Source organism: Bombus affinis, chromosome 2, assembly GCF_024516045.1.
Source record: "Bombus affinis isolate iyBomAffi1 chromosome 2, iyBomAffi1.2, whole genome shotgun sequence".
Classification (NCBI taxonomy): Eukaryota; Metazoa; Arthropoda; class Insecta; order Hymenoptera; family Apidae; genus Bombus; species Bombus affinis.
Window position 1 is genome coordinate 16,347,536 of NC_066345.1, and position 24,215 is coordinate 16,371,750.

At 45.3% G+C, this 24,215-nt stretch overlaps 2 protein-coding genes and 1 long non-coding RNA gene across 10 annotated transcripts in view; 1 reads left to right on the top strand and 2 right to left on the bottom strand.

The window, feature by feature from the left end:
* The window catches only part of LOC126928642 (PDZ and LIM domain protein Zasp), a 25,960-nt gene extending 12,578 nt beyond the window's left edge, over positions 1-13,382 (bottom strand). The window contains exons 1-6 of one of the 4 annotated variants that reach the window (XM_050744256.1): positions 12,901-13,382; positions 2,927-3,078; positions 2,671-2,842; positions 2,449-2,585; positions 2,273-2,373; positions 1,115-1,337 (exon numbers count right to left, since the gene is read on the bottom strand). In XM_050744256.1, coding sequence (XP_050600213.1) covers positions 1,115-1,337; positions 2,273-2,373; positions 2,449-2,585; positions 2,671-2,842; positions 2,927-3,078; positions 12,901-13,005 — 890 coding nt within the window. In that variant the 5' untranslated portion in view covers positions 13,006-13,382. Of the gene's footprint in view, positions 1-1,114; positions 1,338-1,777; positions 1,941-2,272; positions 2,374-2,448; positions 2,586-2,670; positions 2,843-2,926; positions 3,079-5,727; positions 5,957-12,900 lie in introns of those variants that run through there. The other 3 variants (XM_050744262.1, XM_050744266.1, XM_050744250.1) reach the window with 3 other exon arrangements.
* Positions 3,074-16,725, top strand: LOC126928706 (uncharacterized). The gene is made up of 2 exons (XR_007716904.1): positions 3,074-4,294; positions 16,389-16,725. It is a non-coding gene; the product is annotated as an uncharacterized LOC126928706 (long non-coding RNA).
* LOC126928674 (titin-like) lies at positions 15,335-24,046 on the bottom strand. Of its 5 annotated transcripts, XM_050744278.1 has the most exons (12): positions 23,692-24,046; positions 22,850-22,960; positions 22,211-22,362; positions 21,425-21,491; positions 21,066-21,313; positions 20,651-20,963; positions 17,515-17,992; positions 16,917-17,219; positions 16,755-16,813; positions 16,146-16,318; positions 15,769-15,931; positions 15,335-15,662 (listed from the first exon to the last, which is right to left on the bottom strand). In XM_050744278.1, the coding sequence occupies exons 2-12, from the start codon at positions 22,946-22,948 to the stop codon at positions 15,606-15,608; spliced, it is 2,112 nt and encodes a 703-aa protein (XP_050600235.1). In that variant the 5' UTR covers positions 22,949-22,960; positions 23,692-24,046; the 3' UTR covers positions 15,335-15,605. The 5 variants fall into 5 exon arrangements, 4 of the variants coding, with proteins under 4 accessions (XP_050600235.1, XP_050600232.1, XP_050600233.1 ...); XR_007716893.1 differs by lacking the exons at positions 15,335-15,662; positions 16,755-16,813 and having other exon boundaries at positions 15,784-15,931; XM_050744275.1 differs by lacking the exons at positions 15,335-15,662; positions 15,769-15,931; positions 16,146-16,318; ... (1 more) ...; positions 16,917-17,219; positions 17,515-17,992 and having other exon boundaries at positions 18,346-20,963.
* Between the last annotated feature and the right edge of the window lie 169 nt (positions 24,047-24,215).

A 24,215-nucleotide genomic window follows, 5' to 3' on the forward strand; every position in this document is an offset into this window, starting at 1 on the left:
ATCCTTGGTATCGTTTACGTACTATTTGAAGAAAATAACGCGAAAAATTGTACGAAATACTTAAAAATATGTATCTGTATTGAACGACGCAACGAGAAAGATTCGTAAAGCGCGGGGAAAGTTATTCACGGAACGTTTCGAAGATGTCCGATTTCTTGAAAAGGGCGTAAAAGGTTTGTAAAAAAAGATATGTCGACAAAAAATACTGAAAATACGTACAAAAAACACAACATTTATACAAAAAAGGAAAAAACACGTTCAAAAACAAAAAAGAAAAATCACAACATCGAAAGCATAGTTTATACCATCCTGGTGAATACGTAACCAGAACACAATTCGACAGATAACGCATAGAATGCTAATGATAAGTCGAAGAAATGCGATGGAGGTCGAAGAATGATCAGACATACGTAAATCTTGCTAATCAATTCCCATGAAAATTAAGCAAGGGAAGCTCTCACAATTGCCAATGATTTCCACACTTTTCCGCCGAGTAATGAGAATCGCGAATAAAAAGATACATCCTTTTTCCAAGGAGCGATACTGACGACGATAGAGGCGACAGAGAAAGAGATAGATAGATAGATAGATAGAGAGAGAGAGAGAGAAAGAGAGACAGATTCTGTGCTTCCATTCAAAAAAACATAGCGACAAAACGTGCACGTTTACAAACATCGATATATCGGATCATCGATTTACGATGGACGAACGCGAAAAACGCACATCCTCGTCTTACTTAGTCGAAAAGCGTTTCGGGATGATACTGGCGTACGACAATCGAGCAAAATCAAGGCGGCCATAATTTTTGCGTACTCTTTGTCCGGCCAAGAACGTCACGTTAGGAACGAGAGTCACGATTCGCAACGAGACACAAAAAAGAAAGAAAGAAGCAAAAAGTCCTGCTACAAAAATACTTGGACGAATGATCGTACAAAATATCACGGAATCGCGAGCTCGTTCCCACCCACACCCACATACGTGACATTACTTTTTTGTTTCTTTTTTCTACGGGCGAGACACTTAATAGAAGCGACATATCGTCGAGAAGCTAAAATTCTCCGGTCAATTTCGACCGTGCAAGGGAAGAGAGGATTTCACGTAAATATGTAGTTACACGAGAACTCGGTCGCAGTTGCTACAACGAACAACCGATGACGCCGGGGAGGAAGAAGAAGACTCCTGTCGTTGCACTTGACGTTTCGACGACGGACTTTCATTGTAATTGACGGCCGGTATACCGTGCAGGGCATGAAATAGAGGCGTGGGTGATCTCGGCGAAGTGGCCCTTCCGCCAACGGCATGGCTCACCGACGAGTAAAACTCTGTTCTCGGAGGTACTACGACATGGAAGTAGAGAAACCGTACTGTGACTCGACCAATACGAGAAATTTGTCTAATAGCCGCGAACAACTAACGAGCGAATTGTTCTCCGTGGGAACATTCTCTGTCATCTCTTATCCTGCGCGTGAACGAATTTCTAAATCGTATCGGATACTTCTGACACGATCTCTCTTTATATACAACGAGGACGAATTTTCTGGTGCCGGTTACAATTTAAGACGGTGGAGAATTATCGTTCAGAAAATCCGATTCGACGTTAGAAATCGGAACGTAACCGCGCCGCTCTCTTCTTTCGTGCGTCGAAAGGAAATGGTTTCGTGGTCGCTGCAACTATTAGAATCGTCACGGTCCTATTTCCTTTCTCGTTCTCGATGTCTCCGGTCTGAAAGAAATAAAGTAACGACCGAGGAGACGATGCGCCTCGGCGCGAACTTACACGATGAGCCTCTCGCATTCGGCACAAATGTTCTGTCCAGGTGGAAGGCTTGATTGCGGCGTCGACGGTTGCTGCTGCTTGGTTTCAGGCGCCGAGACTGGCCTCAGTCCTGCCAGGGCCGGCGAAGACGGCGTAATCACGCCGCTCTGCGCAGTTGGCTCCGCTATTTCGCAAAGAAGTTATCGTACCGGCATGCACCAGACTAACTGGAGCCAGTTGATCCAGTCGAAAAATCACTGGAGAGAGACTCTTTATCGCGCGTTACGCTCCTTTTAAGAAACGTTTGTTCCACGTTTTGCGCTCCGTTACCGTTAACTTACTTAACGACTCTCCAGAGATTTTTCTTAGCTTCGTTTTGCATAAGACGTTCAACTATTAATAACAAGACAGTAGTAAACTCGAATTCGTTCTCGATAATTCGACAGAATTCCACGAATCTAAGAGGCATCGATGTTTCTTTGCTATTCGAATTTCTAAACGCGATTAACTACTAACCGGGTTCCGGTGTCTTTGGTTCTTTGTCCGCTTCCTGAACCATCTTGAATACTTCGCTGTTCTCCGCGTTGTAGTTTTTCTCGTTCTTTTTAAAGTTCACCCTGCAAACAATCGGCTCTGTTACCGTAAACAAAACTATTCCTGCAATGGTTACGTTCTATCGTAGAAGATCTTACCCAAGCACACCACCGGCTAGAACTTCCGCTTGCGCCGAAAGAGTTTCCGCGATAGTCTCCTCGCTATATATACCCACCGGGCTGTTGTACTGTTTGTTAACTATAGATTTGATCGAACCGTCTCCCGTTCCATTCAGCTGCAACACGCGAATAAACGTTCGTTAGATCGTTTTTGGCGTTGCGTCCCAAAATTCTCCGCTTCTTTAACCAATTGACACTAACGAATGGCTTTGGACTGAAGTTGTGACCGCTTCCGATGTGCGATCCATCTTGTTTCTTGGCTGCCAAGGATGTCTTCGTAACTGGAGCGATATTGCCAAGCCCTGCGGTGGGCGATGGCGATGGCAGGGCCGAACTTATCGGAGACACGTGTGGTTTCCAGGTACTACCGCCTCTGCGAACGACAGTAACGAGATAAACTCACGGTAATAACCGATCGGTCGGAAAATGTTCGAGTCGCAGTCGCGTCTGTTGCTACCTCTGTATGGTCAACTCGAAGTTGTTGCCAGCTCTCACGATAACATCCTGCGCGTCCTTGTGCCTCAGATTGTACATCTCCGTGTTATTGACCCTGATAACTGCATCGCCGGCCTTCAAACCAGCCGCTTCCGCCGGCGATCCGGTATTAACCTGCAATGCAAGATGTTTACTCAACAAACGAATATCGTGTTTTTCTCTAAAAATGGTAATTCGGACGAATTCGTCGTCGATACGCGCCCATTTTCCACGGATACGCGGACTCTGTCTTCTCGGAGTCGGAGGAGAGGTTCGGAAGACTCGAGCCGCTATATTTAAGTGCATGCGTTACACCTCGAATGTCGGATACTGTGCATCCATTCACGCGAGGACGTTCGAAAAAAGAAGGTTTCGCTGAGAACACGAGCAGGAACGTCGAAGATAAACCAGGGGGAGCCTTATTGAAGTCTAAGAATACGTTTTTTGCTCGATCTAAAACCCTCCTGCTGTTTATTTCTTGCTGTTCATTAATCGTACACGAAGCTTAAATGCTTGATTATCGTCCTTTCACGCTCGCGGATCTGCCCGTACGTTCTCGAAGAAATCGCCAAGTACGCTTCGCAAAGAATTCTTTCTAGAGGTTCGAACGGCCCAATCGCGACACTGCCAATCGTCGTTATTTATGCATCGCGCAGTTTTATCTTTCTTCGCCTTAGTCAAGTTCAACAGACGCCCGGCGATTAAGGAAATGAATTACCTTGCGTGATCAATGAGTCGCTTTAAATCATCATAATTTATCGCGTAACACCTCACACACTCTTCTAACCGTGATTTTCCTGCAAGTTAATTACGCTATTAATATATTTGGTAACCAGTATGCGCAGAGGATACGCGATCCGCTTTGCCTCGTTGCTTTTGCCCATTGAACGAGACGCTTGATCTCTTTTCGGCCAGCGATTAAGAGTAATCGATACTTTAGAGAGGAAGAAAACGAAACGAAAAGCTCATTAAGAGCCTCCTACAGTTAAAGAAGAGTCGGCTCTCGTCCCTCCTTTCTTCCTCCCATGTTCTGGCGGAATCGAATATAATTAATAGACGCGCATCAGACCGATCCAGGCCCTAGTTCTTTCTATAAATAGTAACCTGTACGTTCGTTGATTTATTATCGTTATTTTTATTATCTCGTACATCGGAGAACGATGCCTTTTTCCACGCTACGTTCCTTTTATTTCCAGTCTGTCGAGCTACGAATAATTTTTCCAATGGCTGAAGAGAGTATGGGCCCGATTCTTACGCACACACGTAGGCTCTCGAGCAAGAGGTTTTTAATGATCAACCGTGTGGGCTTCGTACTTAAGCTGGCGTCACGAAGACGAAATCAGGGCAGAGGGTGAGTTGTTCGATTTGCACGTCTGCCTCCAGAAATAGGAATGCGAAGTTGCGTCATCGTTGTTGCCGTAATAGTTGGATACGTTTGCTGTGCACGTTATTATCAACAGCGTGGCTGTTCGAACGAGGGTGGGGAATCATCGGTGTTTCGCGTTCCGTGAACACTGGCAAGAAGATTCTAGAGCAAAAACGATACCGATTCGCCAGACGCGGTTAATGGTCAAGGAACTCGTGGCGTACTTTTCTGTCCCTAGGTTCACGAAAACGTAGGACGTGGACGTAAGTCAGGGTTAAGCTCGGTGGGCACCGTGAAAGCCTGCCTCTAAAAATAGTCTCGGACCGGTTTAAAAATAGGCCCCGAACACATACGCCTCTTATTTGTACGTATACTCGAGCAGCAGGCCGAACCAACGGTTAGAATGCATCGAGATGCAGCATAGTCTTATACGTATGACATATCGGAGCCCAGGCCGTGTATTCATTCTACGAACGCTCCTGCCACCGCGTGAACCGCGATGAATGAACGAGTACGCGCGGACATACGTGTTCCGAGCGTACACCAACTCGGACCGGAGCGCATGCTTTGGGTAATAATAGCGTCTGACAATTTTGGATAAAGTATACTTTGCCTCTGCTGGCCTGACCGCCTCGTAATGGAGTATACTAATTTCGTAATTAACTGGCCGGGAGGCGTGTTCAATGGAAAATGACGCGAGCTTCCCTCTACATCGAGCGTCGACGCGTATTTCGTAGAACCGAATCAACGCTACTAGGTTTATTTTCCTTCGGGATAGAAAGTGAAACTCGCTAAACTGTTAATACACGTCGTATCGTGATCTTGAACGAAAGCGTACTCGTTACGAAGTACGTGGGGCGCGTATTTGTGACGAACATCCGTGACTTTAGTGGCTACGGAGCTACTGAACGTATTATTAATAACGACGTATCTAAAAATATATGCCGAAAATATGTGTGACGATGCAAGTAGATGCACTTGAATGCAGTGGAACCGAGAGCGAGAATACGCCAAGGTGTACGAGGTACGCATTCCAATGGGCGGGTTATCAGAGACGGATCCATCCTACCTTCCATGCTGGAATGCATTTCTGTTCTTTTTTCTTTCTCTCACTTTGAGGACTTAAGGCTCGTTCATACGTGCAATACTCTCGAAAAACGTGGACAGGGAACGGGCCTCGGTCAGTGACACCGGTTTTAATCGGACCAAATGAAAGGGAACGCGCTCGATGGAAATAAGTCACCGATACTTTCGCGTCTTCGTCTCGTTCTTGTTTCGCTATTTTAACGTCGTGCCCGTTATGAATTTTACTGCGATCGAATAACAGTACTAATCGTTCTGCTAATGAAACAGCGTGTAAAAAATACGACGAAAAGAGAGAGAGAGAGAGAGAGAGAGGGGAATTCTATTAGAATTACCGGTGAAACGCGATTCTCAGCGTTCGTCCATGTAGAATGCAAGCGTGGAATTTCAAAGATATTCTTTGTATTCGAGAATCTCCACGCGGGAACTTGGAAACGCTCGGAAGCCATCGCGTTCGTCCAACGTCTTCGATTATCGTATCATCCCGTTTCTCGCGATTTCGTCCACATAGTCGTGACGCATAGACCGATAAACTTATCTGCCACATTCGCGAATACTCGCGCCACTCTAATTATATATTCCTGCATACATAGGTCGGAATGGTTTGCGGGAAGAGGCAAAGTCAACGGTAGCCTCTGTTGTCCTAAGGTAAAGCAGAAGAAATAGATAGTGACGTCAGGCCGAAATTATCGGCCTACGTTCGATCTGGCCTTATCTTTTCGAACAAACTGCACGATGCTATTCGCGCGCAAGATGTAACAACATACATACGTACTTACTTACGTACGTATGTACGTACGTATCCAAGCAAACGAGTCTAGACGAGTGTATCGTTCGCGTGTAGCCGAGTCATAAACCTCCTTCTACGGAAGGCTGAATATCGATGACGTCCATGCCTCTAGAGACCGAGGTTCTACGATTTTTCGTAATGCAAAACGGTCGACTGTGTCGAAACGCGTTGATACATTTTGATCTGCCAAGCGAACGCTCGCTTTTCCTTCGTTTCATCGCCTTCTTCGTATTTGCTGTAATCACGACGAAGCGATGGCAACGTTACGCGACAACAGGGACGAAACGTAGACGTCTTCTCGGAACGGTGAGTAAGTGATTACGCGTTTCGATAAGCCAACCAGGAAACGGAGTGCAATGTATGCGTGAAAGTGGATTCGATTCTCGGAGGTGCTCGTGATTAGGCTCGATGACACACTCGAGCCGGAAGAGCGTCAACGTCAGCCACAAAGGATCCTTGTTAGATGCTGCTCGAGAGAATCGTCGGCATAGAGTCGACGACTCGAAGAATCGAACACAAGATGCGCCAGTCTCTCTCGTCGATGACGCGAAGCGAGCACTCGGAATGAGCTCACCTCGCTTCTTCGTCGGTTGATAAAGAAAGCGACGGAGGAGCGCGTGTAGTCGATTAGGATTATCGCGGCAACGTCTACGTTTTCCATTCGATGTTCGCATTTGGAACTCCAATGACATACAGTAGCGATATGACGTGCTATTTTCAAACGCGGAAATAGACGCTCGCAACGTGCGATGTTTCTCGATGCAACAGCATTTTTCTCGAACGGATTACAGTTCTACCAGCTACTATGAAAAGCGTTTCTCGAGCGAATCTCAAGTTCGATGATGTCGTAATAGCGATGCGATCACGACGGCGAGGGTGTCGTATTACCCACGAATTCAAGAGGTGCTACTCTAGAAGAGACAAACATACGGCAGAAGACTGATTTCTGGTCTGACTTTTGGCAAATTTCCCACAACTGCCTCCCACTGTGTCTCTTCATTCCCGAAATCGAATCGGCATTTACGATGGCGTTCCTAAATCTTCGACTTCGTCATCGAGATACAATTTCACTCTGCCTTGTCTGGCTTTCCTCATTTGTCTCGCGAACAATACAGGAAAAAATCCTATATAACACGATATCCGAGAAGTTCCTGTTTCTTTCACGTGTCGTTTCTAAGAAAGACTTGGACGATCGTTACGAACGATATCCCAATTACGCGCCTACCTCTAGAACTGTGGCTAATTAACGATCGTACATACAACGTTGCGTGTAACGATAGGTAATTTCCAGAATACAGGAAGCGTGAAAAGAAACGCGCCAGTGAAAATGAGACGATAGAAATCAGGGAGAAAAGACGGTGGCAAGACGAGAGGAGGGCACACGCGACTCGTCATGCCAATAATCGTACGAGATAAAAGAACGCCATGGCGTCGTGAAAACGGTAAAAAAGTCAAGGAATTGGGAGGAGGGGTGCGCAGTAAGAAATAAAAGCGATATTTTTATATCCACGGGTGTAAGCTCGTCTGTGGCGTCCGCCACCGGGCCTCGGTCTCTATTAATATCCACGGGCCGGGCTTCCTTTCGGCCTCCGCAGCAATTCTCTTTGCACCGGCGGACCAACGATCGACCACCGGAAAGAGAAGCTCCGATTGGAAAAAAAATTTCGTGTCGCATCTTCGGGCTTCCGCGAACGTCCTTCCGTTACGTGACTCGTCGACCAACGAGATTTCAATACCAACGATCATTCTACAAAAGGACGTATAATTTTTTTTATCAATACCGTCTCGAAGAAGGTTAAAAAAGAAAGAGAAACGTTTGCAAGCCCGTAAAAGAATTCGCAGATGAGTAGTTTCGAGTATTTTTATCGCAAACTTGACGATTACGCGCCCGTGTCCTTGGCTGCATTTGCATTTACGCGTAAAAGGAATAACGTATAGCGAGCAAGTCTGGTTGCTCGGCGAGTGGGCGATCCGACGATTAAAAAGCCGTACGTATTTTAAACGCGCTGATATAAATTTGTCCGAAGATCGTTTTCCGATGTGTACGAAAAGACGGTGCGGTCGTTCGAATTGCGAAAATACCGTATGTCACATCGATTGTCATATCGACAACTCTGCCGACGTTTCCCGTCCATGGGCCAAGTGTATTTTCGTACTGTGTGCAACGGATTTCTACATCTCTGAGAATCTGTATCTCCAGAAAATCCGGGCCAAAACTCCCACGAACTTGCACCGATTTTCCTTCACAACGGCGACCTCGTCTTTAAAAAATGTCAATATTCTCGGATGTTTGTAGAAGGATAAAAAGGACTTGGATAATCTGACGATCGATGTATCGTTTAAAAACCCAAGATATATTATCTGCGAGTTCTTGACATCTTACGAGAGGAGCACGACCCCTGAATCTTCTCGGCAATTGTGCCAAGTTTAAAGCATTTATTTTTCAGCGATAATTTCGCTCTACCTTCGCGCGTCCATGAAAGCAAGAACTTTGGTCAACGTGCTTTCACGAATTACGTAATCACGCAAATAGTTCAGATACTATCGAGTACGATAGCTGGTCAGGAACGAAGATAATCGAATAGTTTATTTGAGCTGATAACGAGCAGGTCGGTAAACAACGTTGGGTGCAATTGTTGCCAGGTAGTGAGCGGTTGCCAAGCTTTAGATGAGAGCCACGACGATGCCAGAGTTCTTCGATGTTCGCTCTCCGTCATTGAACCGTTGCGTACAGACGATGATTTATCAAGCAGATATCAGTCTCGAGCACGGTTTTCGTTCTGAAAGACGTTAAATCATTTTATTACGATCCTGATACTCGCAAATCTTGGTACAGCCGTTCGCTCTCTTCCTCCATCTCTCCCTACGCATGGTAGATCGTACAGCGATCTATTTTCTCGGGTTTGATCCCAGCTTCGAGGAACAAATCTCGTCGAATGCGGGCTTCGTGGAAAGCCGGAAACTCTTACGTGTCTTTTTCTATCGCTCGTCGGAATTACGAGGTTGCAGCCGGTGCGAGGCAGCTGGCGACATCCTGCGCCAGCTTCGAATTCGCGGTTTCCACCCCGCTGTTTCTGCCATCGCTCGTAAACAAATCGGCCGTACAACTTTTGCCGCGCAACGATTACGTTCTCTTTACCGTGTGCAACACGGAGTTAAGCACGAAGCCGGGCCTCGTAGACATAAACAGAATTCACGAACGGTGACTCGACGCGACGGCTTATTTTCGATAATGACGAAAATCGAACAGCAAAAATATCGCTGTTCTCGATACCGTGCCGTTCGCCTTTCCTCCCCTGCACTCCCCACCCCCGCCCGTCCCTCTTTTTCTTTCACACCATTTTTCCCTCCATTCCCATTTCTTCGTTTCTTTTTCTCGTCCTCTACAGCCCGTTCTCCAAGCGGTTCTTGCCAAATGTATTTACGAAGATTTGCTTCTATGTTTAGTCGGGACGATGCATAATATGCTCCGTGTTGGTTTCGCGATGCCACGGTACTTCATTTTTCAACGGCGAATTCTGTAAATCGCTTTCTTCCCACGCGGCTGGCAAAAGCCCAGCTATTGCCACATTCGTGTGTTAACCTTTATCGGAAGGAAGTGCCTCCCTCGGATAGGCAATATGCAAGATATTTTTGTCCGTGCCTGGGCTACCTGTTAACGCCAATCGTTGCGCAATATTATTGTCGTACTCTTTACCTTGAACGTACGAAACTACTGGAAAAATAATGTGTCGTAGCCGCGCGTTTAACGACCATAGTAGTTAAGTTATCGATTTTATCGTTGCGCAAACGTATTATTACAGACATGGACGATTATCGTCGAACCGTTCCTTAAAGACGATCACATGATTATCCTGGTCGAAGGTATCTTTTCCTTTCGTTCGAGTTTCTATCCTTGTCAAGTCGACGCGACGACGCGTTCGACAGCAGTTTGCAAACGATACGAGGCTAGAACGAATCGAATCTAATCCCCGCCGAAGCGAGCCACCACCGTGCGAACGATAAGAAGTTATATCAACTATCCCCTGAACGATGCGTGTATGTTCTTTGTACTCGTTATCTGGATTTGTAATTAAAAGTTGTTAGAACGATACGGTAAGGGAAAGAACGTTAATAAAACGCGTTATGAACGTGACGCTATAATCGGCTAATGACACGAGAAATTTATGTCGAGTCCTTCCTCGGTACGATAATGCAACTCGTACGCATCGGTCGCCAACGAAATATCGCATAACAACGCGCCCACGTTGCACCGACCGCGTCGCCGCGGAATCGCGGCAACTCGCGCGCAAATACACGCAGCTGTTGGTCGCAGATTACGAGACCGAAACCTCTGTCTATGTTTGTAATGTTACGTATGTTACGTATGTAAAATTAGTCGTTGTTGCCGAATCTCGCGGTTATTTGACCAAAATGTACGAAACGATTTCTTTATTTCGAAACATCAGAGTTCGCTTGTCAATTCGCGGACGAAACGTACGCCTGTATCGTTCGTCAGAGTGAAAAGATTACACGCGTACGAGCACGTTTCGAGTTTCACGTAGTCGCGGCTCGTCGATAAGAGCGTTTCTGTCTCGCGCGAATCGCGGCCGACGCTTCTGTCGTTTAGTTTCCCCTTTTTCTCGAGCGAACAAGCAGGAGACGCACGTGCTACGTCGCCGATTGGTATTTTTATCGATCGACACAAGATCGCTCCCTCCGACGAAAAATTTATTTTCGCGGTGACCAACGCGGTCCAGGAAGCACGAAGCCGTCGACGACATCGTCGTCGTCGTTGCCTTCGTCTTCGTCGTTGTCTTCGCGAGCGGGGCTCGACCCGGCTTGCGCGTTTCGCAAAGGCACCTTCTAGAAATAGAACGCCCAAATAATTTGCCTCGGATTACCAGCGACGCGACGCTACCTCTCTCTCTCTCTCTCTCTCCCTCTCTCCTTTTCCTTCCTCTTTTTCTCTCTTTTTGAACGTCTTCGATGCATCGATTTTTAAAAACGTTCCTTCCTCGATTATTTCTCCATGTAGATAGTCGCTCGCCGTTATTTCTCGTAGGTTTCAAAATATTTTGTTTTATCGATTCTTTAAACGTGCAAACCAGTAAAAAGGCCAATGGTATGCCAAACATCTTCAGAAGTCTACGAATATGTTTACCCGATGAACTCAGCTAATAACCTTTAAATAGATTCGTACGCTAAGGCCCACTAAGTGACCGGTTGGTTTGGTAAATACAGGCGACGATCGTCGTTGTCACAAAGCGGCGAGCGACGCGTACGTTCTGAAATTGACGATGTCGAAGAACCGGGGAGACGTCGGATTAACGCGAGAGCACGATCTATAAATCCCGCTAATGGTTACCGCGATGAAATGGCAAACTTCGTTAAAGCAATTACTCGCGATTAATTTGTAATTCCGTCGGGTGGGAGCGTTTGACACCGGTAAACTCGTATTTCTCTCCTTTCCGAGAAACTCGAGGGCGGCCGGACGTCGTATTTGCGGCCTCATAAAATAAACGGAGCACGTGCTGCTAAGAAGGCCAAGTTCGAAATGTCGATTGTAAGATAAAACTGTTGAACGTTCGAACAGAATCCACTTGCGTTTCGCGATCGTTTGGCGAAAAGCGCCCTTAAGGCGCACCGTGTTTTAAGTTATATGTCACCTCTTCGTTAACAGGTGGGTAGTTGAAATATTTCCTGATCGATGATTTATCGTGTACGTTACAGGTCGCTCTTAAAATACATATTCTCTTGCTCAACGATAATAAACACGAACGCGTGTACGTACACCAAGATGCTGGAAAATTTACAGCGGCGATCGACATAACATCCGGCATGATATTTCGTAATTAGAGTCATTGAATAAAATCGACATCGAAGTAAACGGAAGAAAGTTGTAAATTCGCTGGAAAGTCACGGCGATAGTAGCCAAAAGCTTCTCGTGTTACAGTACGCTTAGTCGCCAAAACACGGTGGCGACGGCGGTCCGCGCGTTTCGCACGTAGTTGGCAGCGATTTCTACCGATGCGCGTGAAATAATTTGGCGTTTGTTAGGCTATTACGTAATTCTGACTTACAGTCCATTATGGCGAAAAAAGACAGTTCTCGTGATCGTTGAATACGTTCGGAGAATTAAATAGCTCAGGCTCCTGTTATTTTCGAGATTTCGTCATGGCCGCTAAACGTCACAGTGATCGGCGTAGCTATTCGTTGAATAGAATTTCATTGAATTTTATCGTCCACACGAGTTTTTTATGATAGCCGATTTTTACTACGCAACGATTATCTCAGTATGTTTGTAAATTGCGTGATGTTTGTAACACACCTATAGTAATAATCGGTTGAAGACGAGGTCTTTATCATCGTACGTCGATATCATACGTCGATAATGACAATTCATTGGCGCAATAAGTTTAAACGATTTCCAGTCCCTTTATCCGAGTTATCTGATAATCGTAATAAAAATACTAACGATTTTTCACGCTTATTGAAACGGCCAGATCGATAGATAGCCAGAAGAAAGTCACGATAGTCGCATCAGGCGCTGAAAGACCGGAACGTCGATGCGTAAGACACGATTGTTCGAAATTGAACGCGTTCCTATCTATCCAATGTTCTATCGAACTTGGAAGGATCCGTTGCGATGTATCCACGTTGGAAATTTCGAAACAATTAGTAAACAACGCGAACGCGTTAAAAAATATGTCGGCTAAGACAAAAAATAGAAGCTCACCTTTTGTACGACGAGCGGTGTGCCAAAATCCTTGCCTCCCTGAAGACGAAAGCCCCAGGGGGATCCTTCGAATCTGGAGAGTTTGACGTTGATCAGCTGGGCCATATCACTGTCTTTTCTTTAAGTGGTTGATAAAAACTGAATCCTCTATGGGCGACGAACAATGCGAAGAAGTAAGAAACTATTAGTTGACTGGATCGTGGATACGTCAGCGAGACCGATTTCCTATCTGTTACGACTGAATTCGAAACTAAAGGCAGAATATGCACGTTGCACCGGTCACGGTTGACGGCTGCCTTTGCGAGGCGAAATCGCGCGGTTGGGAGAACGGCACGTACGTTCCTGAAGAACGCGCAGACCGGAGTAAAGGTACGGTACAGCAGACGTCGAGGACGGTCAGTCGGGCAGCGGGGCCTGCCTGGCTGCCTTCCTTCCATCCGATTCGGCTTTGCCGCGGTTCTGGCCAGGGGCGGGGATAGGGATAGAGACCTAACACGCGGGTAGGAACGAGACCGCGATCCAGAATTATTCGGGGAGGGAGTGAATGGAAGGTGCGACAAAGAGGAAGCTCCGCGTTTCCACGCGCGAAGGAAAGAAACTACCAACGAGATACACATATCTGTTTCGACTGTGTATCGCGGCCATTAGATACAAAGGGCAGCGATGATGCGGGAGACGATGATGCGGCCACGGGGAACGATGATTTTCGATTAAAATCGGTGAACGGTAGACGCCTGGAAAAATACCACGCGACGAAACGCGACGATCTTGGGCAAACGTAGAAGAAACGATAATTACGGGATTTCGCTAGGTCGTCCGAGACGATGGATTTACAAGAACAGAGATGGTCGCGACGAAGAACGATAACAAGGAGAAGAGAGGAACAACGGTTTGCGGGGCCGGAAACAGGGGTTGATAGGGTAGCCAGCGGAGTGGAAGAAGGTACGGAAATGACCTCTTTTACGAACGAGGAGGAAGCGTCGTAAAGGAAGAAAATGGAGAAAGGAAAGAAAGATAAGAATGAATGAGCTAGAACCGAAATGCGAAAGGGAGGGGTACCGGGGAAGGAAGTAAAAGAGAAGAGACGAAAAGCAGACAAGGATAAAGAAGGATACGCGGTTGTGGTGGTGGTATCAGGATGGCATTCCCGACGTTTCGTTTCTTCTTTTTTCCTCCATTGTACCTTTCTTTCCCCCGCAGCGCCGATTCCTACCGCTCCATCTTCTGTCATTGCTCCCAATGCTTCGACCATGAAGAGAAGCACCTTGCTCGCCACACTGTCCGCCCATGCACTTCTCTCTGCGATAATTTATTCTCGATTGTACTTCGAACAACGAGATCGACCGATTAGCCTGCACTGCAATCACACTACCGTCTCGCTCTTCCTATACAATATCGAACGAAACTTGTATTACTTGTAATTCGAAAACTACGACACAGCAGGATTCTATATTAAAGGATCGAGCGTCGATACCGACTGTTGCGACGATATTTTTTCTGAAAAATTGTCCACTAGCCGATTGCCAGGTCTCTTCCGGTCCCAACTATGTGAAATACTCGTCCTTCCACTCGGACAGCGTTTACCTCGGATCATCGATGGAGAGGAAAGACATTCTGAAAGGAATACTTACGAAAACTTGGAGAAAAACTTAAGAAAAAGCATACGACAAGTTGAGAATGACAGGTTCGAATGGAATTAGGATGAAAGTAGAGTTGCCGATGAAAATATGACAAGATATACGGGAATATCCACGATAGAGCGACAGTTGGTTCAGCCGAGGAACGTTATCTCATAATCGTGGCTCAAAGTCACAGCACGAAGCAGAATCTGAAATGCATTCGGCTGCGCGACCGGATGAGCCTAGATTTTCGTGCTGTCGAGAGTGGCTGCATTTTCTGCGCCGGTGGCGGTCACGAGGGCGCGAACTAGTTCGTGAATCATGCCTAGAATGCTTTACATAAATTGCTCGGGACCGACGTCACGTTCTCGGACCCTAAGCATGAGACGACTACCGCGTAGGACAGAGAAAGAGAGAGGAGAAAGAACGTTCGTTGGCCACGGCAGAAGTGACTCAGACCCTTGTACGCATGCGGGACACGGTTCGGAACAGAGTCGGAAACTCCGGAAAGGTGAAAGTATGCGCGACTCATCCGCGACTCGAGCCAACTCGTCCTCGGATATCCTATTGCGCGAAAGGATCTTGCGTAAAGCGCGCCAATCATTCGGATTACTGCGTCGAAATGGAACGATCGAATCATCGTTTCGATGAGAAACTTTGCCTCCGACTGTGACGTCTTCTTGCGCGATTCCGTGAATTTTTTATGACGAGGCTGATTATCGTGTTTCGACAACCTACTTTACACGTCGAGATAGTAAAATACCGATACTCGTGGAAGAAAGATAGACGGAAGGATGGTATTCGTTGAAATGACGTTTTACGAAAAAGAATCAATCCTTTTATTAACGCTCAATCCGTATAACATGTATATACGACACGCACACGTACTTAATAATTAGCCTTATGTTTTATATTTGATACTTTCGATCGCAGCGCACGTATTCGTATCTTTTTCCTCTTTTTCCTTTGTCGTTTCTTAAGTATCGTTCGGCCGTACGTCGGTTAGTTGCGTCCGATCGCTATTTATTCGATATCTTCATGGCGCAAGAAAGAATTCTATTCTTTCATCGTCGATGTCTCGTGGGTTCAGTGACTGACGCTTCGAGTGCTCCTATCATCCGCGATGCTCAATGCTGGAGACTTCTGAAATAAAAAGACACGCAGCACCGCTTTCAGATCGGCCCTCGAATATTTTTCTTTTCTTTTTTCAACGACCGAAAAAATTCTTTAGATCTTATCGGATACGTACGACCCTCTCGATTATGTCTTCCGCGGCGTTTACTTTGGCAGGTCTAGCTGGAATTCCTCGTTTCGGTTCTCGCTCCATCTTATGAATCATCTTATAGACGCTCGAGTTCATTAAGTGATCGTAGTTCGGTAGATTCGTTTTCTCGTACTTTTTGAAGTTCACTCTGCGTTCATAAATCACAAAGATTACTAATAGTTCCACCAAGATAATTAATCACGTAACCTGCATCGTCGTTCTTCTTGCTGTAACTCTCGGTGAAATGAAACCACATACTTTCAGACGTACGCGTGTAAATGCACGAAGCAACCGCATTGCGTTATTAAATCATTATCGTAGGAATGCAAATTCACATGAAATTGATAAAAAGTTAAGCTTACCCTAGAGCTCTGCCTCGAATCACTTCCGCCTGGGAAGATAAAACCTCGGCAATCATTTCGTCGTTGAAGAAATCATTCGGACACCTCCATCTGCGGCCGCGCGTAAGTTCGACCTGCTTAGCCTGGGGCCAGAGATCTTGCGAACGTTTTCTCCCTCGTTGCTTTACTCTCTGCTGCAAACGTATGAAAAACATCATTCCACGATCCATAGCTATTTAAATTAATCGTTTCTTCACGATCCAGGAATGCTTTTGACACGGGGTTACGAAGGAATCCGCGTGCTTCCCGTTCAGACGTTCAATGGAATGTACATGGCACAGATAACTTCATCTTCACGAGGTATAAGGATACAATTAGGGAAACAAATTAGTGTTTCTCACGTTAAGTTATTAAATTTTTAGGTTCTTTTTTCTTTTCTTTTTCTTTTTTCTAGGGTAACTCAAAAAAGAGAGGTGCATTCTTTGATATTTGTCGAAGAACGACGAAATTCTCCAATACATCGATGCGATTAAGATAAAGTGCAGGATGCTGGAATATGCTAGATGACACAGTGTAAGAACAACAGTTACTGCACATTCAATTTACATTCCGTATCATTCTCTGGAATACCTGCAACTCCTGAATAACTTGATCTTTTGCCGATAGATTCGGATCTGGTTCGAAACTGCCTATAATACACATCGCCGTGTTTCCGTTATCTTTCTTTCACGATAATAGTTTGTAAAGATCGTTTTATCGATCGATGCGACGACGAGTTTATCAAATATTTACCATGAGAAGAAGGTGCAGGGCTCGGCGATTTCAAAACCTTCGTCTCGTACGAAACGACAAATTTCTTCACTCTGCTTCCTTCTTCGCTCTTTACGGACAGAGTTCCTTCCAATTCCTGCGTCTCGGTCTCTTCGTCGTCCTCCTCGCTGGCTCGAACGATTTGCACGTGTTCATCGGAATAGGCCGAGTACGAAATATCTTCGGTGTACTCGGTCACATCGTGTTCCTCCGTTTCCTCCAGTTCCTCGTGTTCCTCGTGCCGTTCTTCCGATTCTTTCACCTCCTCCGCTTCTTCTTGCGCTTCTGAAAAATCAAATAAACGAGCCCATCGTTTCATCGTGCAACTCTGGAACGATAACTATGCCGAAAGAGTTTCGAGTTATGCGAGGAAGGAACGCGAATGGCTGGCAAATCGAATCGAAGGCAGTCTGGTTGGTTTCGCAACGAAACATCGGTTAGGCCGGACGTAGTTGACGCTTGGCAGCGCTTCAAAAGTCGCGAACGCGTAAAATTTGAAAATATGCGTGTGCGTAGGCTGGCACGAGATACCGATCGAGGCTTATTCGCTCGAAAATGTAATCTTAGAGAGCGAGCATACCTCGTCGCCCCTCGTTGTTGTCAGTGGCGCCGTTTTGTACACCGCTCAGCTCCATGATCTTCTGCAGTTGCTCCGACACGATTCTCAGGTGACTCTCGATCTCGCTCGGTAGCTGCTTCAACGCCAATAACTGTCGTTGCACGTTCTCCAGCTGTTTCTCCAGGTTAATCTCCGTACTGACAAGTTCCTTGATCTTCTCTTTATCGACCTTCGCTGCCACGTTCGCCATCTCTTTCTCGATCTCGCTCAGAATAGATCCCTGTGTCGTTCGCTCCTGCTGCGTTTCCTCCTCGTGAACGCTCGCGACTTCGGCGTCCCCCTCGTTGCACGGTATCGTTTCTTCCGGTTGCTGCTCGGTTTCGCTTTCCTCCGGCTTCGATTCGGCTTTCGATTCGGCTTTCGATTCGGGACGCGACTCGAGCTCGCGTTCTTGATCCGATCTACAGCCGCTTGGCTCTGGAGTGGCCGATGGTGTCGCCTGAATTCAGACAACAAACTATGTACAGAGTATACAGGGCTCGTGGATGGTGAACGGTGAACGTTCGTCCGGTCTGTCGTGCAAAGACACGGGATCGAAGTGCATACGGAACGCTTTTGCCACCTGCGTCGCGTTGTCACGCTAATTTACCTGTTATCGCTTAACAAGCGAATCGGTTTTTTCAATCGCGTCGTTCAATCTCGAGTTACGTATGCACCTCCGATCCATTCGTCATCGTTTCTGGAAAACAGAATGGGATTTTTGGGGAGAATCGTGATCCCGGGCGAAACGCAGCGTCCTAATTGCTCCATTTTGATATTAAGGGAATTATTATCGAGAATTTTAGCATTGGGTGCATCCAGATATACGCATTTTATTTCGAATGTACTTTTCTCTCGACAATCCATCGTGAGTACATTGACATTGAGGTAATTATACGTAGATATTACATGCATCGATCTGCGCGTGCATGATAACGCGAGATTTCTGTACACTCGTTAGACTAGATATCAATGGATCGACGTGCGAGCGCGATCACTGAACTTCTTTAAGTACATACTACGTTACATATACTTGTAGGACCGTGCATTTTATCTTGCATTACCTTAAACATACGCCACGTCTCTTTCGTCAGCTGGTTAAATAAAACGTGTAACGTATAACAGACAAACTACTTTCACAATTTTTTCCACAAAAGACAAGTTTAATTTATGTGTATTTTTTTTTTTTTTAGTTGATGGATAAATTTTCTTTGTCCGGCTGCTGCACGGCCCTGGAAACAAGTATAATTGACTATCTCTAGTTACGAGAGAAAGGTTACGGTTACATTGGACAGAAGATACAACACACACTTTTACGAACGACGAACACTTTTTCATTTTTTTTATACGTTTACAGATGGTCCATGATGATCTAGCGTCTGTTAGGGATGTCCTAGAACAAGTGATGTCGTTTTAAATCTAAACATAATCGTAATCATTAATAGTACCGTCTCGAATCTAGTACCTTATCTAAATAGACGTTGATTAGACTGTTTACTCGATACGAATATTACTTGTACATGTACAGCAAAATGATCGAGGTACAAGGGACAAACGCATATGCCACTAATCTAGTGAAATCCACGTCTATACGATTCGTTAGACCCTCGTAAAGAATAGTCGGCACGAAAGATAGCCTACGACCGTCACGATCGTTATCCTGAATCATCTTTTTATCGTTAATCGTTCGATCGGCCGATTCTCTGGTCAACTTCGTAGGAAGCCAATTAAAGAGATAGCTTCCGAAAGTATCGGAGATGTTGGAAGAGCCGGCAGATATGCTACCTCTGGATGATCTTGAGAGTCGTCTACTGCCACGGTGAAAAACCTCGGCCGAGATAAAGTCTTTGGAGGAACGGATCAAATTGGAGAGGACGTCGTCTTCTTTCATGGACGACACAGGCGCGTCGGTTTGGCGCGAGTTCAAGGACGAGCAGCCTGGAATAACGACGGAAGAATCGGAAATACCTCGGACAACCTGGCAGCGAATGTAGTTTACGATTAAACCAAGAGCGTCCAAGTGGTTTTTAAGGATACGTTCGACGTAACGAGTTCGAGCGAAAAATTTCTTCCTCGACGGGACAACGGTCGAGCGTGCCGAGAAACGATCGCGAAGATCCTGCAAATCGAAGAGTACGTTTTCGAACAGATACGTCTCTAAATAACGACCTTTCGTTTTAATCGTTGTCGAGCTTCTCCTTCTGTCTTTCCTGCCAACATCCTTCGAACACGCTGCGTCTTTGACATAGTTAATCAAACGGACAAGATTGCGCGAAAGAATGCGCCGAATGTAATGACCTTTAAAGTACAAACGTTTGTCAATTTGTGACTTGGGTTTTATAGAATTTCCGATGACCGTCGAATATCCTTGTTTGAAACATCTCAGAATATCGGAACGAAGGCGAACCGTGACAAAATTTCCGCTTCGAACAAGTATTTTCTCCGCGTAACGAGTTTTTCTCAACGAGATTCGTCTGTTTGATAACAGCCTATCGAATAATTTGCTGGAGGAAAAGCTATCGGTCTTCTCGAACAATCCGTCGATCATTCGCCTCGTCCAATTATCCTCTCGTTTCAAGTACGTCTCGAGGTAACGACCTTTGATCCTGGATTTCGAAGATTTCTCGATGCTATAGCGACGTGGAAGTTGTTGAAGCTGCTCCATGCTGCGACCGCTCGATCGCACAGCGCCGCTTTCCTGGAACCGTCCCCTGAACGAAGGCTTTACTTTAATCGCTTTCTTAACGTCACCGTGGCTTTTCTTCCCGAACAAACACCTTCGGAAGTAATGCCCTCTCGTACAGAAGCTCTTCAACTTGCACTTGTTCGGCGCGCGTCGTGCTAACGCTACCTTCTCTCTGCGTTTCGATAACTGTACCGGGGATGTAACATCCGATACCAAGTTCGTACAAGTTTCAGGTTCGATATCGAGAGAAGACTGACTCTGGCAAATCTCGATTGGAAGTTCGAGACACGGAGAGGACGACACCGTGGAACGCGCGACGATTGGTTCGAGCGTTTGTTGCGAGCATAAACTATCATCGAGCGGTATGGACAAAACGATCGACGAATCGTTTCCCTCGATTTTCGTCTCCATTTCAATATTTTCCGTGTTTACCTCGGGAGTAGGTGGTTCCGGAGTACTTGCGTCCTCAGGTTTCAGCAGACCCTTCTCTAGCAGTCGGTCGGTCACGCTCCGCTTTTTCTGCTTCTTTATCACCACTTTGTACGACTCGACTTCTGTCTCTTCTTGTTCCTCCTGTTTCTTACGAGGCGTTGGTATCGGTCTTTGTGGTTTTTGCAGAAACACCGAGGTACGTCTCAACTGTTCGACCAAAGGTGGTTCGGCTGTGGCGATATTCTGAAGTTCTTCGATCACCTTCGATTGTTTCAGAGCGGTGACGCGGGGCTTGAGTTTCTTAAAGTTCACCCTGGAATGCGTACATTATTAGGAACTTGCCAATAACGTAATTCTTCGTTATCCGTTTTTAACTGTAAGAGAAGCAGGACAAGTAAAATAACCAAACGTATACCCCAAAACGCCTTTGTCGGTCAAAAGTTCTTCTTCTTCGAGGATCAATTGCGCAATCTCGTCGTCCGTAAGATTCTGATTCGGTACGATCTCGCTGTTGGCGTCCTTAGGCTTGTCCGGCAGTGGTTCCACTTCTGGCTTCACCTCCTCTTCGCCCGGCTTTACTTCGCACGTTATTTCCTCGTGCCGCTCGATCACAGTTTCCTCTTTCAGTATTTTCTCTGGGAAAACAGGTGGCAAATCTGCGAGCTAACGAACGTGTTTATGAAGGCCGATCGAACAGGCAGAAAATTTGAACTTTCAATCGAATAAAATATTCAAGCAACATCGAATTTATGGACATTGTTTTAAGATACGTACCGGAATCTTATAGGGTACAATGTTCTCTTCGGACAACGCCTCCACAGCCTTCAGCGAATCTTCTTCTCTGTGTAACACAGTCGCGCCTGATTAATAGTGTTTCGAATTGAAATGTTTCGATCGATCTGTCACGCGTGGTCTGTACACTGTTCCGCGAACAGCGATCTTCTAGGTGAGTGGAATTAGAACGGGGAACGAATTTAACTGCTTTTTGAAGCTTAATGCGAGCCGGTTCACGCGCGAAAGGGTAATGAGGGATCGTGGAACAAATGTGCGCGGTGTAAATGCCAGCAATAAAATCGCCAACCAATGATAAACAGATTTCATTCTGGGTCACCTATTTATAAGTGTTGCAATTCTCGTTACCACACGTTGCCCGTACGCTGGGATATTCTTGCTGCGACGCGTTATAATAATGCGTACGAAATATACAGGGACATCGATATGTTTTTCCCATCTTTTTCAATCTTTTTCCTTTTTCGTTAAAATATTACCGATAATTCATCTGATAAATTGCCGTGCAATGTAAATTTCAGTAGCGTTCATCGAAGGATGTTCGTCATGAATCATGAGGTACTCGAAATAAAGTTGCAGTTAAAAGTAGTTCAAGTTAAGCTTGCCCTCCACGCGGGTCAATTCAGTGTAACGATACAGCGTGTCGTTGACATTGATATCGAATTGTTTTCATGGCTAGCTCGTAGATCTACTTTCGGTAGAAATCGAACTACTCTCTTCGAGGAGTCGATAGGATTCTCTTCTGTGTACCCCTTTTAGGTAAGTACTTACCTCTGTACACCCAGAACAAAATTATTCCCTGCTCGCATTAGTTCTTCGTGTGCCTGACCGTGGGTCAAGCTACTGATGGGTTGGTCGTTTAATCTCACTACCACATCGCCGACTTTTAAACCCATACATTCTGCCAGGCTTCCCTCAGTCACCTAAGAAATATTTCTAAATCGATTTCCATTTTTATTCAATCTATGTTTTGCTAAAAATATGTAAAGATCGAAACTCGTTAGAATCGTACGATTCGAGAATAATTATCAATGCGTTTCAATATGCAGTATGTATGTACATATATTTACAGTTACGGTTGCACTTTCACTTGAAATACCGCAGAGTCGGTAATGCAGGAATTTCTACCAATTCTACCTTAGAATTATTCTACCTTACCGATGTTTCTAAAACATCGGTATCGTCATATACTCCTGCAAGTATGCAACCTATTATACTGTCGTGCATTCGGTTATACGAACGTTTATTGCGCAGTAATCTAGGTAAAATACACGTGTATCAGTTTCTTATTAATTATTCATCGACTATTTAAACTAAAAACTGTAACTTATCTATATGTCTGAATACATTCGTATCAGTACATTTAAATAATAAAAAGATAATGTCTGATATATAATATAGAGTACGTACTCTGATCACAGTCAGCGGTTGTGGGAAATCGCTTCCACCCGCTAATCGAAATCCCCATGGTGTGTTGTCGAATTTTGTGAATTTTATGCTGATAGCCATGTCGTTCTACATCTGAAATTCACGTTTTCACAATAGCGTTAAACCGAAACAGTTTGCGGCATTTGAACTAGTACGTCATTAACTTCGGAGAAATTAGTCTCCAAACCGATTTCCGTGCCTATTTAATCGATTATAATGCAAACAAGTGAAAGTTCGTTATTACACGAGAGTGAATTTTGTAGAGTTGTTTCACGGACCGTGCTAGGTGTCTGAGTTGCCTAAAATTATGCGCATTCAAATTTCGAAAAATCTGCAGAGAGCTTCCCATTACGAACAGTAAGTTTGAGAAAGAATAATTTACGTGAATTAATAAGAATTTTGACATTGACATTCTCAAAAGTACCAATTAAGGAAAACGATACCACATTGAATAAGACATACAATGATTTATATGGACCAACGGTGGAAAGAATTCGAATTCGAAAGTTTTCCTAAATTTCATTCTCGTTACGTAACGCTGATATAAAAAAGTGACAGGAAACAAACGATTAATATTTTTAAGACTCGTGGTAATTGAATTTCCGATCGATTTCCGAGTATCGACGACGATTCGAATTAAATCTACTTTCCCAAATTTGCTTTTCGGCGATTAAAAAATAAGAAAAAATAAAAAGAAAAGCGTTTGGAACGCGGCGGCAACCGAGAGGAATTCGTAGTATGTACACGGAAGTGTCCGCGCACCGGCCGAAACGAATATAGTTTAGTTAGTGCGCGAATTTACAGAATGATTCATGGTTACTTGCCAGTAAGTTGCGCGAGTAATCGCCGAAGAATCGTTGTATCACGATGCACGCTAAATACACACCGAGGAAAATTACTATATCACTGGATTCATGGATCGGAAGCGCGCGGCCAACAACCGGACCGGTCGATACGGCGGAAGAACCGATCGAACGAACCCGGCCAACTGTTCAACACGCACAAAACGGTGTCACGATAATGTTTGCCAGAAGGCGATCGTAGCTACCGACTTCAACTCCACAAATACACGGCCTCTTCTCTCCTCAACCTCCCGTCCCCTGTTCCCCTTGTTATCCAATCGTAAAACAGTAGGAAGCAGGCTCGATCTATTTACTGATCGATTTATTTAGATTCGGGGCCTCGATTTCTTCCTTGTCCTACGGACTCTTTCGCTCTCGCTGTTACTCTTTCGTAAAGTAACGATATCTATCCTTCATTAAGAGTGACAAAGAGACCGAACAACCTTTTTTCATAATTTCGCGCCGAGATCAGAAGAACCGCGAATCGATTTAAAAATCGCGATGCA

Bases quoted from the DNA above. Each gene is read 5' to 3' on its own strand.
- LOC126928674 (XM_050744275.1), bottom strand. From the start codon at position 22,948: ATGGCTATCAGCATAAAATTCACAAAATTCGACAACACACCATGGGGA. The intron at 22,363-22,849 runs GTACGTACTCTA...AATATTTCTTAG, and splicing joins AACCGCTGACTGTGATCAGA to GTGACTGAGGGAAGCCTGGC. The intron at 21,314-21,424 runs GTACGTATCTTA...CACGTTCGTTAG, and splicing joins TTGTACCCTATAAGATTCCG to CTCGCAGATTTGCCACCTGT.